The following is a 14,684-nucleotide window of genomic DNA, read 5'->3' on the forward strand; positions in this document are numbered from 1 at the left end:
CATTAAAAATAAAGATTTTAAAATTAAGATAAACATGAAATGAGATTGAAAAATTTCTGTTTTGTTTTTAATTAACATTGGAAACCTCATCCTGCCCATGGATGAGGTTTCCTCAAAAATCCAAAGGCCGCTTGGTCATTTTGCCTGCCTGTCAACCCTAAGGTTGGACGGGCAGGGAAAAATTCACTTTAATTAATTTATTAATGGGCTTAACAGCCCTCTTAATTGTTGGCTAGCCTTTGCCGACTCTTGTGCATGCCTGCTGACTGAAATATCGCATGAGTGCGTGATGATGTCGAGACGCTTGCCCGACATCATCGTACGCTATTTCACGCTCTTGTGTGTCGGGTGCTCACCCACATGCCGAGCTGAAAATCCAGCTCATAGGAGTAGTAAAGGAGAGTCGCAAGGCTGATTCTTTGTGTCAGAAAGAAGAGTTCCAAAGAATAATTTGATGAGCTAGGTGCCTTCAGTCTCTTAAAGGGATATTTCAGAGGGGAGCTTTATGGAACTTTATGTTCAGAGAAAGGAAATATAATAATACTTTCACATAGACAGGAATAACAAGACAATAGGACACCTGTCTACTATTTTAAAATATTGTTGGGTGATCAGTAGCTGGAACTGATTGCCAGGAAGATTTATCGATAACAGGATATTGCACTCATTTAAGAAACAGCAATGTACTGTAGTGAGAATTGTTATTCTGAGCAGCAAATGTGCTAGAGGGACTTCTTCATCCCAATTTCTCTTGTGATTTTGTGAACATAACCTTACCTAGGAGTGCTTTTGTTTCTGTTAAGAATGAGTGCTACCTCCAGTTTCTCTCTTATATTTTAAATAGCACAAAGGATGAGAAATCTTTATTGAAGGATGCTTAGTGTTTTCGGGTGAGTGTTTCAACCTCCTTCTTCCATAGATGCTGTGTTTTTGTAATATGCAGATGCTTCTTATTTGAACACTTTCTATGACTGTTGACACTCTAGGCACTGTTTACCTTTTCTTCATTCTCCAGGTTTAACTTTGGTTATTTAAGAATACCCTTCCCTCCCCCTCCTTTGTGTCTCCTTGAGTATACAAGGGACCACTTGTTTGAAGCTTCCGTCAGGAATGGGCTCCACCTAAAAAAAAGTCATATTCTAAAATAAAACCTACTCTAAAAGTCTCTGCAAGTCACAGAACTAACAATGGGTAGGGGAAAAGCCCTCCTGGTGACAGATCCTCTCAGCAACAAATACCATTGCAAACAGAAAATGCTGTTGGAAATGCGGAAAGAGACATTTTGGGCTGAATTTTACTGGTCCACTATGGCTAGAGCGGAGGCAAGGAGCTCGTAAAATAGCGGGCAGCCACAATGGCACAGTCCTCCACTGGGGAAGTTGCTAAGCAGTGGGCAGGAGAGGGCTGCCCGCTCTGCAGAGCCAGACAGCCTACTTTCAAAATTAAGGACTCAATTGGGGGCCATTTTACTATACTGGTGGCATTTTGCCAGCTTCATGGGTTTGGCCTCCATTCAGCAGTCTGGGGCCTATCGAAGCCAGAGGCTCCATGACCCAAAGAGGAGATAACGGGCGTGAAACATAGCCCCTTTTGGTCTCACTGTTCTCCCAGAGGGGGTACCCCTCTGAGCCTACTGCCCTCAGCCCCCTAATTTTAATTTTTACATACCAAGTTGAGGGCACCTCAATTTTGAGGCACCCTCAAGATCTCTGACCTGCCTTAGCAGCACCCACCTCTCCCGTTGGCATTCAGACTTCAGAGTTGCTGGCTCTCAGGGCTGGCAGCATCAGGATCCCGTCTGTGTCCTTAATTGGACCTGCAGGTCCCATTGACAGTGAATGGGCTTGGGACTAGCTTTTGGCCTTAATGTTGTGGTCCCAATGCCCATGGTAAAATTCAACTCTTTGTTTTTTTAAAGTACAGCTCTAAAGTACAGCTAGTCCATTTTGAATCAATTTGGAATAATGTCCATCATTTTTTTTAAAAATCTGTGGTTAGTAATGAAAAATGTGGAAGGATCCTGGAACTCCTTATCTCCTTCATTTTTCCATGTTCCCTCAATCTGCAGGGGCTGAATTTTACGCTGAATGGGCGACCCGGTCGGGCAGGAAATCACGTGAGATGACATCGGGCGAGTGTCTCAACATAAACATCGCGTGAGCGCAATATTTCGGTCAGCTGGTGCGCACAAAAGGCAGAAGCGTGCCTGATGGCAATTAAGCCCATTAACGGTGCAGTTGTCTGTCATTCTATGCAGCCCATCCAACTTTAAGTTTAGCGGACAGGTGGCCTTTACATTTTTCAGCAAACCTCATCCAAGGGTGGGATGAAGTTTCTGTTACTAATTGTCAAGAAGATATAATTTTCATAATGCTATAGGAATTTATTGTAAAATAGAGTAATAGTGGGAGGTGTCTATATGTATCTATGTGTGCGTGAGATTTAATTGAATTAGAGGCAGCTAGTCTGGGTAGTTTGATCTAAGGAGAGAGGTTAGGTTTGAAATGTTAATTAGATAAACGTGGGGAGGTTTAGAAACATAGATGTCAAGGGAACATTTGCATTTTGAAATAAACCAGACTAGACTGTTTTCAAAGAAGGGGTGAAATGTATCACCTAGCCGGATGAAATTTAGAAACAATGTATTTACTTTTCCGAAAGATTACTGGTAAAACTTAGTGTTATGAGAGGATTTTATTGTCAGGGAGATAAAGCCCAAAGGCACAATGAAACAATGGATATTTGCATTCAAAGAGAAAGATCTGCATAAAGAAGGAGCAAGGGCTGTGTGTAAGGGAAGGCATTTTTATGATCTTACAAGTGTGTGAAAAAGCCTTCAGCATCTATGCCTCAAGCTGCTGTCTTCAAAGGACTGAGGTTAAGAAAACTCACTTGTAAGCTGACTTGTTCAGGGTTCCATGTTTCTCTGCCTGGGTCTTTTAAAATTAATGCTCCTTACTGTTGCCTTAACGAAAATGTAACTGGGAATTAGGTTGATTAGCAGATTTAGAAATTATCACAGGAGTAATTTGTAGATCTATGTATGTATTTAAAGTAAGTTATTCTATAAATGAATGTTTAATCTAGTTTTGTAAAAACTTAGAAGACTTGGTGGTCTTATAACTACTGAATTCAGGGCACACATCTCAAAATTTATGTAAATTGCAAAACAAGTTATTTCAAGTTTCCCTTTGGGATTTGAACAACTCAGCATTTACCATCGGCTGTGCCATAACAAAATAAAATAAAAATATAAACCTGTGGACAGTTTTTATATAATCTATATGTTCAGGTGCCTGATTGTGATGGTTGGACACTTTTTTCCTGATCTTAAAAGTTTATTTCCTAGGTTTCAAGTCTTCAGCTCCCTGAGGCAGCTCTCTGCCTTCAGGGAGCTTTCTGTCAGCGCTTGCCCGTATTCATGTCATTTCCCGCCCTCCTCCAACCCCCATCCTGGCAGCGCTGAGCTTTTCAGCAAGCGCTTCACGAAGGCTGACTGTTAAATAGCCAGCCAGTGTGAAATCGCAGTCGGGGGCTGATTGTGGTTGGCAGTCCATTTCCCAATCCCTCACGGGCCCGGCAATCGCGCCCGCCCACTGAGCTGAAAATTCAGGCCCAGGTTTCTCCAGGCTTGGTGCAATACAACTTTTAATTGTCCTATTAGAATTGCAGCCTCGGTGGTGTTCTTTATTTTGGACCATTGCTTTACACACAGTTTCCACAATAACATTGCAGCTTTTTCAAACAACTTTTTCTCTTTTTAAACAAATTTAGTATAAGATAACTTCAAATACGTCTATTTTCATAGGGGCTATTCACTTTTATTATTTGGTTGTTAAAACCCTTCTGTCAAGTTGGTGATTTATCTAAAATAAGGAGGTTATTATTTGACCTTAGGTTCATTGACACTGACTAATTGTGTTCCGTTCACTCTCACTGAAATTAAAACCCTCAAATTGCACTCATATTTAAGCATTCTTAAGAGCCTCAGCGACTTGTAACTCAATCGTTACTTTTATCTGTTTATTCACTACATAGTTTATGATTGGTCAGTTGATTCCATGGCCTATTGCGTTTGTATAAACATCTGTCCCAACAGTAATAATAATATAATTCCTGCATTTTCTCTTGAGGAACAATACAACTATTTGTTTTAGCACATGCTTTTGTTCCATGCGACTTCACCTGCCCCTGAGAAGGCCTCCACTTTACAGCTACCACACGACTCAGCATTTGGTTAGGTTGTATTCCAAACACCAGAAGCTCTATGATTTACAACGAATTTGCTGAATAAAATTGCCGTCAGATACAGCATTAAATAAATGTAAAAATATGAACAAAATATTTATGGGAGAAAGAGAGCTGTTGGTCCAGATTTTCCTTTCAGTGACGTACAGTTGACACAACTTTTTGTGCGCTCGGCAGTGGAGATTTTTACTAATCAAGTGTATGTTTCAAAGTAGCACCCTCTACAGAGGATCTGTGGTGTCTACGAACAGAAAAAGCATCAGAGAGGCTCTTCTATTAGTTGGATTGAAGAATCCTTACTGAGACCTGCAGACAGTAAAACAGGAAGTTAAAAACATATATATTATATATTAATCATTGTACAGGAAGTGAAATAAGAACGAGGTTAAGGGATGGAGATGAAAGAGAAAAAACAGAAAAACTATAATAGTATATATTTTTAAAAAATATGCATCATTTATTTTCTTTTCAGAGGATGAGACTCCAGACTTGTAAAATAATTTTTCAGGGCTAGAGTGGCTGTTTATCAGTTAATATCACTTATTATACTGCAATAAGCTCACTTTCTCCTGATGTAGCAGCCTTCAATTTTTCAGTCATTAATATACAGCAAGTGGACAGTTAGTGTCGATTCCTGCCATTATATTGATATTTGTATAGATTCCATTGTCAAAGACTGCAACAGTGCAGTCTATAGAGGAGTGGAGTATCACTGACAGTAGCTTCTGGATTTCCATGCTTAACTGTGCATATGTCGATGCCAGAAGTTGCTGTTAGATTTATCCTGTAATAACAGTGAGTGCTGGTAGCTTCACCATTGTTATTAAAGAAAAGTCCAGACAATTGGCTGCACAGCAGACAGAAGTGGTAAAAGAAGCACGTTTCTTTTGTCCATTTTCTTTTCTTTGTTTTCTTATTTACTGCCCTTTTCTGCTCCCCTGAAGATATTGATTTCTTGCTGGGGTAAGTTTCTGTTAGAATCTGTCGTCCTGTATTACCAAATTGTAGCGTCCATCCTCCATGTGTGACTAACCAACTTGATCGTGAGAGGTATCAGGTTATTCACCATGGGAAATATCACAACCATGTTTTTCTTACTGGAAATGTACATGGAGAGGGGCCCTTCAGGGATTGATATTAGGGCCACTGCTTTTCCTGAAGTATATAAATGACTTGGACTTGGATGTACGATGTTGAAGTTTGCCAATGATTAAAACTCAAGAATGTAGTAAATAGTGAGGAAGATAGAACCAGACTTCAGAAGAACATATACTGTCTAGTGAATGGGCAGACAAAAGGCAGATAGAATTTAATGTGGATCAGTTTTAAGTGAAGCATTTTGGGAAGAACAACACGGAGAGGTAGTATCAACTAAATAGTACGATTTTGCGGTGGGTGCAAGAGCAGAGTGACCTGGGAATGGATATTCAAAGTGACGGGTAATACTGTGTTAATAAGGTGGTTAAGAAAGTGTATGGGCTATATAAATAGGGGCATTGAATGAAAAAACAAGGAAGTCATACTAAACTCTACAAATCACTGGTTAGACCTCAACTGGAGTATTGTGTACAATTCTGAGCAGCACGTTTTAGGAAAGATGTTGGAGGCTTTGGATAGGGTACAGAGGAGGTTTATCAGGATGATACCAGGGATGAGGAACTCCAGTTTTGTGGATAAATTAGAAAATCTGAGGATTGTTCTCATTTAATGTGAAGCAGAAAATATTAAGGCCTAATAGAAGTATTCAAAATAATGTGGGTTTGTTAAAGTAGATGGGAAGAAACTGTGCCTCTATCAAGTGGGTCAGTAATCGAAGGTTTAAAATAATTAGTAAAAGAGTATTGAGACCTCTTTTCAATATATATAAATGATCTGGAATGACACATTATCAATATTTCATGATGACACAAAAGTAGGCAGCATGGTTAACTATGAAGAAAACATAGAAAATTCAGGAAGACGCAGATTAGTAAAATGGACATATAGATGTCAGGTGAAATTCAATGCAAAGAAGTGTGAGGTGACATTTTGGGAGGAAGAATAAGGGGAGGGATTATACACTAAATGATAAAACTTTAAAAGAGAGGAAGGGCTAAGAGACATAAGTGTTCAGATACATAAATCTTAAAAGTGGCAGAATAAGTTGTTAAAGGTATTAAAGAATGAAATGGGATTTGTAGTTAGATAAATAAGATTAATAGTGGAACAGTAAATAAGTAATGCCAAACCTCTACAAATCACAGGTTAGACCACAGCTAGAATATTGTGCTCAATTTTGAATGCCATACTTTGGGAAGGACATCAAGATCATAGAGACATCAGGAGAAATTCATTAAAATTATACTAAATTTGGGACTGAAGTTAATAGTGTGAGACTGGAGAAATTGGGGTTCTCTTGATTTGAAGGAAGAGTTTTAAGGATTCTGATAGAGTTGTTCAAAATATTTAATGGTTTTGATAATAGGGGGAAACGGTTTCATCGGGTTGGTGAGTTGATGGCAAGTGGATGTAAATGCAAGCTCATTACCAAAAGAATAAAGGGAGAGGTTAGGAGAAATGTTTTTAGCCGCAGGATTGTTTGGACACAGACTGACTTACCAGAAACAGTGGGGTGTAATAGCTTTGAAAATGGCAGTCAATCCAAAATTGAAAGAGAAAGGACGAGGAAATGAAACTAACTGACTGTTTTTCAGAGGGCCAGCGCAGGCAGGATAGGCTGAATTGGCTCCTTATATGCTGCAAAATAAGTTAATTTTCCACAGAAATAGGAGAGAGGAATTTAGGAAAATGTGTTTGCAATTTCAGGATTAAGGTAATTTTTCTTAAGAACTTAAGGATTAATGATTCAAAGAATATAATCAATGGTCTTATATTCATACAACCTATAAATCATGCACTTAGGGGAAAAGGTTCTAATTTTTTTCTGACTGTAGGCCTTGACGAATGCTTTGTATAAACAAGCTTGGGTCAGGGTTAATATGCAAGTGTATCCCAGTTAAATCTTGCTCAAACTAGAAATAGTTGTTCATCGATCATAACTGGCAAGTAAAGCAGGATTCCTTCTTAATGACTGAAACTGTTTAATCAAACAAGTGTGAGAATGGAGAGCTTTGGCAGTTAGTCAGACCAGTCAACCATCTCAGACTGGCCCCCAATCAGTGTCCGTTGCTAACTTCTAGTTGGTCATTTCTTGGATATTATAACTCTTTCGAGTACAAACCCGTTTCCATCTGTTCCTATTCAGATGAAGTTACATTGTTTCATAGTTTGCCATTATGAGATTTGAACTCTTGATCTTGGGGTTACAAACCCAGTACCATAACCACTTGGCTATTTAGGCCAAGCTCTTGGATATTGTAGTGCTATTGATCAAAGACTCATATTAAACTAGTCTTAAATGTTTACATAATTGGAGTAAAAGGGGAGGTAGTGGCATAGCCCAAACTCTGTTAATAGGGGTGGGGGCGGTGGTATTGTCACTGGACTAGTATTTCAGAGACCCGGGGTAATGCTCTGGGGACCCGGGTCCGAATCCCATCACAGCAGATGGTGAAATTTGAATCCAATAAAAATATGGAATTAAAAGTCTGATTATGACCTTGAAACCATTGTCGTAAAAACCCATCTGGTTTACAACTGTCCTTTAGGGAAGGAAATCTGCCGTCCTTACCTGGTCTGGCCTACATGTGGCTCCAGACCTACAATAATGTGGTTGACTCTTAAATGCCCTCTGAACAAGTGCAATTAGGGATGGGCAATAAATGCTGGCCTAGCCAGTGATGCCCACATCCCATGAGTGAATTAATAAAAGGCCTCTTGCAGTGGGGAAAAAGTAATAGAATTGTTTTTTTTACTATGACTGAATAACCTACAGAAGAGACTTTTGGATATTACAGTTTCCTGAAAATTGATCTAATCAGAAATCATGAACAACAATTCCACCAAACAGAAAGACTTGCATTTACATAACTCCTAGCACAACTACAGGACATCTCAAAGCACTCTGAAATCAATGTTGTATACTTTTGAATCTAGGTTCACTGTTGTAGTGTAGACCAATCAGAATGCACCTGTAATCGTGATGCTGGGACACTTGTTAAGCAGCTAATGAGGCTGTTAGCAAGCTGAAATGCCCCAAACTCTGCTAATGCATTTATGCAATATTCAATTTTGTGCTTTGTGGCGGAGGGGAAAAAAATAGGACTGGGTTGGATTGCCATTTTAAACCCCATTTGATTTTTCTCTACATTGCCTTCAGTAGAAAGTAAAGTAGATGACCCATGCGAAAACTGTGCTGGTCAATTAATCTCCACTCAGCCTTATCTATTCCAAAGAAACCAACTCCAGGCTATCCAGTCTTTCCTCATAGCTGAAATTCTCCATTCCTGACAACAGTCTTGTCAATCCCTTCTGTACCCTCTCTCATGCTTTTGAAATCTACTTATTGTTGTTTTGCAGACAACTACAGCAACCAATTTGTGCACAGCAAGGTCCCACAAACAGCATATGTGATAAACTAATAATCTGTATTGGTGGCACTTGAAGAGAGAGGATAGGTTATCCATGCTTTCCTTCAAGTTATGTCCTGTGACCTTTTAGATTCACCTGAACAAGCAGATAAGTGAATTTTTATCTGCCAAAAGTCAGACCAACTGAAATCAAATTTGAAATAATTATTATCAAGTTTATTTACTAAGGTGGTGACAGTTGCTAAGGTTATTTCATTTTAATTACTTGCCTGTGAGCCTTTCATTTTTTAGGAAACAGATGTTTTCCTTCATATTTCTTTCAATAAAAATTATATTCAGAATCCTGACTCTGCATAAGGACACAATAGTGAATGACGAGTGGAACACAAGTGGATGTAGCAAAATAAGTAATATTTTTAAACAGGGGAAGCAGGATAGGAAACAGTGCAATATTCATTTCACTTCGAGCACTTCCTAATGCAGAGTGAGGGAGATGTGAAGACAACTTGCACTTCTACTTTACAAAAATAATTTCAGAAAATAGGTCCATATCCCAATAGTTTGCATAGAAGTGCAACAGGTGTTAATGATTCTTAAGCAAATAACTTTTTTGTAAAGGCCATGGGTCTGTCATTCCACAAACTGTAATTCAAACTGGTTGCACTTTACTTAGTTTCTTCTAAGCACTCACTTCAATGAGTAATAAATCAATATTTTGGTTCTATTGAAGGAAGGACCACATCAAGCTGTGCATGTTTCAGATAATGGATAAAACAGACAAGGGCAAAGCAATGTCACATTACACTCCGACCAAGAATGCCAACAAAGCAATAACAGGAAAGCACATCATTTACTGGTCAGGACCTTGGCAAGTGCAATGCTGCCATGATAAACTGAACAATATGATGTAGTGTTTAAAAGCTTTGAAGAGGAAGTGATTGCACTTTCAGCTATGCAAAGCACTTGGACTGAGCATGAGGTGCCCATACTCAACTGCAAATGTTTTTAGAAGGGCTTTTTTGAATTCTGTGGGCATTGTATTACATCTTTAACATTAGTTAAATTAGGAATAAAGATCATGCAATTTAATTTATTGAAACGGAGTACTTCTATTGTTATACTTATCAGGTACCTTATATTGAAATCTCACTTGTAGCTACTTCTGAAATGCAATGACTGTTGTTCTGTAGGGAAGTTTTGTCATTTTTACAACCACTTATTTTCAATAATACAACTGTCAAATTCTTATTCCCATCACTTATTTTTATATCTGCTTACTTCAGCATCATGTTCTAGGAATGTTTCCAATTTTTGTAAAATAAGTATACTCAATACAGCATAGATTGCAGCACTAGTGGGAGTCAATGATTTGGGCATGTCCTTTCAAATCTTTTAGGCATAGGACATGTCCCATCTTTCCTCATCCACTCCCCCACCACCCATTCCAAATGCTGTAACCACGCTTTGGTTTAATCCTTAGCTCTTTAAACACAGTTGCACTATGATGAACCTCCTGTTCTCCTTCAGGTACCATGCCCTAAGAAGGCATTGGTGATCATGGACTTCCGTGGGCTGGTTCATGATTGGCAAAGTACTGCAGTGGTTTGTTGTTGCCTTCTGCAGTATGGCTAACAAGGAAACTCTCCTGCTCTTCTCACTTGCCATCAGGCATATTGGAAGGATTTACAGGCTGATAACCAACCTGTTTGGCCATGTTCTGAATGCACCTTCTGTGGCCATCAAGTCTTGAAGAAGTCTTGAACCTGGAGCTTCTGGCCTAGAGGTAGGGATGCTCCACTGTGTCACACAACTTCCCTATTATGAAACAGTAGGTGTTATTTCTTCCCTTCATGCTGAGAATGCTTTCTGAGCAGACACACCAGGGACTGACATCAGTCGTTTAGCAAGAGATGGTGTGTACCAAGTCAACCTTGAATATTTAATAATTAATTAACAGCTAGATTTTCCATACTAGCATTCCCGATGCAGAAAAAGCATTACAACTTAAGGCAAAGATCAACATTTCCTGCATGACCGGCTATTGACAATAGATGGAATATTGTCCTGGGTGCCTGGACCTTCCTAGCGCATACCAGGAACACATATCAACACTCAACCACCATGATTTCCCATCTTATAAAATTGATGAAAAAGACAAAAAAAATCTTGTGGATAAGCATTTGAAGGAGGAACTTTAAAAAAAAATCAGGGCAAGAACTGGGAAATGGGATAAGAATAAATGGGTTTGGTTGGCAAGCTGGCATTGGCACAGTAGATCAATGAGAACGGAGTAGATAGCTCTGGTGAAGACCTGGTATAGGTGCGGGAGACTAGATAATCCCTTCCTCAAGGAGATTGCTATGGTTTTATAATTCGTAAATGAGAAGTAATTTACAGAACATGAAATGCTTGAAATCAATCAAAGAACTCAAGCAAGCAATGATATTAGCAGATTCATTCTGCAAACCCATATTCATAGCTAAAGTTAATCATTATAGATGATTTAATCAAAGATGACATATGCTCTTTGATATTTAACCAGCCCATCTCTAGAGGATATGATCCTAGAATTTTCTAAAAATAACATATCAGTTAAAAATGAATGAGATGGACAGAGTGCCTCTTAAAATGCAATTAACAGTCTAGAGATTTCTTACCCTTTGTTCACATACAATCTAGAGAACAAACCCTGAAGATGGATCACATGTCGAATAAAAAATGCAGCAATAAATGTTGGAAATCTAACAGTCAACTTATTTTGTAGTTAGCTTTATCTTCTGATCTATCCCAGGATTAAAGCACTTCATAGGAAAATGTGTTCTGTATTAATTTATTTTGAAGCTGAATCAGTACAGATAGTCATCTTAGCTGGTTTTCTGCATTGAGCTGATTGGAGTGCCTATGTTTTGACAAATCCGCTTCAGCAAAATAAGTAACTTTATGCTGTGCAATTGATCCCTGTTCAGACTGATAAATAATTCCCTACTTCCTAATTCTTATCTGGTTTAGACCAATAGGCACTGTCTCATTTATATCCTTTTTAGAGATTTCTCTGGTTCAATGCATTTGATAATTCTCTTCTGTCTACTTCATGTCCAGTTCACAGTGGCTTCAGAGCTAAACATAATGATATTCTATTGCGCTCATAATAAGTAACAGTTCAAAACTGCCAAACATTCTTTTCAATGCATGGTAACACACTAATACATAGGCTGCCCTGTGGGCATTCCAATGCCCATGGAGCATGATGAATTTTCCATTAAAAATTGTATATACTGGCTAACCTTGGAACACTTTGAAAAATTAAATCCAGCAAATTTGAGACCGATTGTGCTAGTTTGCTAGCTATTGAACCTTGAGTTGGCAAGTAACACTCATGCCAGGCAATGACCATCTTCAGTAAGAGAGAATCTAAGGATCCCCCCCTTGACATTCAATGGCATTACCATCATGGAATCCCCCACTAAAACACCCTGGGGGTTACCATTGACCAGAAACTGAACTGGACCAACCATATAAATCCTATGGCTACAAGAGCAGGTCAGAGGCTGGAAATTCTGCAGAAAATAACTCATCACCTGACTCCCCAAAGCCTGTCCTCTATCTACAAGGCAAAAGTCAAGATGGAATACTCTCCACTTGCCCGGATGAGTGCAGCTCCAACAACACTCAAGAAGCTTGACACCATCCGGAACAAAGCAGCCTGCTTGATTGGCATCCTATCCACCCCCTTCAACATTCACTCCCTCCACCACAGACGCTCAGTGGCAGCAGTGTGTACCATCTACTAGATGCACTGCAGGAACTCACCAAGGCTCCTTCGCCAGCATCTTCCAAACTTGCAACTTCTACCACCTAGATGGTCGAGAGCAGCAGATGTATGGGAACACCACCATCTGCAAGTTCCCGTCCAAGTCACACACCATTCTGACTTGGAACCACATTTTTTTTTCTTTCACAGGATGTTGGCGTCACTGGCTAGGCCAGCATTTATTGACCATCGCTAGTTGCCCTCGAGAGGTGGTGATGAGCTGCCTTCTTGAACCGTTGCAGTCCAGTGCTGTTAGGGAGGGGCTTCCAGGATTTTGACCCAGCGACAGTGAAGGAATGACAATATAGTGCCAGTTGCTTTGCTTGCCTGATATAAATATATTCCCATCTTACATTCCATGACAATTCTTTGTCATTACCTGGATGGTAGGTATACAGTAGGTCATTCGAAAAGTCCTGGTCATATTGATGTTACATTGTAAAACACAACGATAAATTTTACTTTTCCTTTAATTACTATTTTTGCCTGCATTGTTAGTATGGTGCCAGAGACTAGCATAATTTTAGATTAGATAATTGAATAATAACTGAAATTGTTACATGACATCTCTGTTTGACACCAGAACCATAAACAAATGGATGATGTGGAGCTGCAAGGCAGATTTTACAAATGGCTCTGAGCTGTATACAACAGGAATACAAATTAGGAATTCAGACACAGACATGTACAGCCCTCACAATTTTCCATCCAGTAACAGTAATAACCAGAAAATCATACAGATTTCATTGACTCCCTCACCCAAATTCTCAATATGCATTCTCAACATGTGTCAGGCTGTGTCAGGAGTGCTAGTTTGGAAAATTTATCCCATATTATCTGCTTGTACAGCCCTCTCACTAGCTAAACAAAGTTCATCCTAAATGCATGTGGGAAGATCCATGTATGTGTACTTAAACACCTGCACAAACCTGTGTCTGTGTATGTATGTATGCATGTATGTAAACCCAGGCACACAGCTCTGTGTATGTATTTAAATGCAGGACAGAGCTCTACTCAGCTGCTTCAAGCTGTTTTTGATTTACTTGCCATTTGAAAAGAACTAACTATCCTAATGTTTTAAACTTTGTATTTCGCAAACAACAGGTTTCAACATAAAATGATAGAAGACTACCTCATCCAGATATTTTCACGCTGTTCGAGAAACCACAAATGTGTCTCAATATCAATTCATCAATTGATGTAACGCATAACAATTTTTGTAGGAATGCAGTGTGACTGCCTTTTGAGACAAGCATCAATATTCAGATTCTTTAAGGTTATGATAGCCTCGTGGTTTTGACGCTGGACCAGCAACTGAGAGGTCATGACTATAAAGCCACCATGGCAAGTTGTGATATTCAGCTCAATAAACCTGGTGAATTGTAGGTTGATATCAGATAATAATTATGAAAGCTGCTTGGCTGTTGTAAAAACTCGGCTGATTCATAATGTCCTTCAGGGAAGAGAACCTGCCATTTTAACCACTCTGGACTCGAGTCCCAGACTATGTGGTTGAATCTTAATGCCCTCAGGATAACTGGGAATGTGTAGTAAACCCTGCCTTGGCAGTGTCACCCACATCCAGGAACAAATAAAAAAAAGTTCATCTCTGTTCCATTCTGTAATCATTCTCTCTCTCTCATTTTTAGATTTGGAAGTTTGATTTAAACTCCTGTCTGAAGTAAAAGGCAGGATTTGACAATAACATCCCAACTAGTGTTGCACATGTGAATTCAGATTTGAACGATTTATTAAACTTAGGTTGTCTCCATACTCAATTCCCCAATGATTTGAAAGTCTGAGCACTGCATCAGCTCAATATAAAACCATCTAACTAATAACATATACCACTTAGCCATTTCTGCCTGGATGCTGACACAGGGTCTATTTTTGTCTGCCTCCTTATAACCAAATGATGTTGGAGATGCAAATACATGCTGGATTATCAGAGTTGCTGACCTGGTGTGCCCATTCTTTCTTCTTCTTTGCAGTGGCTCACCCTCAGGACCCCCACCAGCCTACTGAAAAGCCAGCCATCCACTGTTTCAAATGTGGAGACCCATGTAAAGGACAGGTGCTACGTGTCCAGTCTAGACATTTTCACCTCAAATGTTTCACCTGCAAAGGTAAGAACATCAATAATGATCTTTGACTCT

General features: G+C 39.2%; 1 protein-coding gene across 7 annotated transcripts in view; it reads left to right on the top strand.

The window, feature by feature from the left end:
• ablim1b (actin binding LIM protein 1b) overlaps nt 1-14,684 on the top strand; it is a 279,577-nt gene that overhangs the window by 21,886 nt on the left and 243,007 nt on the right. For all 7 annotated transcript variants that reach the window (XM_041209206.1, XM_041209211.1, XM_041209207.1 and 4 more), the window contains exon 2: nt 14,520-14,654. In XM_041209206.1, coding sequence (XP_041065140.1) covers nt 14,520-14,654 — 135 coding nt within the window. The remainder of the gene's footprint in view (nt 1-14,519; nt 14,655-14,684) is intronic.

The sequence above is a fragment of the Carcharodon carcharias genome, chromosome 17 (genome assembly GCF_017639515.1).
Source record: "Carcharodon carcharias isolate sCarCar2 chromosome 17, sCarCar2.pri, whole genome shotgun sequence".
NCBI lineage: Eukaryota > Metazoa > Chordata > Chondrichthyes > Lamniformes > Lamnidae > Carcharodon > Carcharodon carcharias.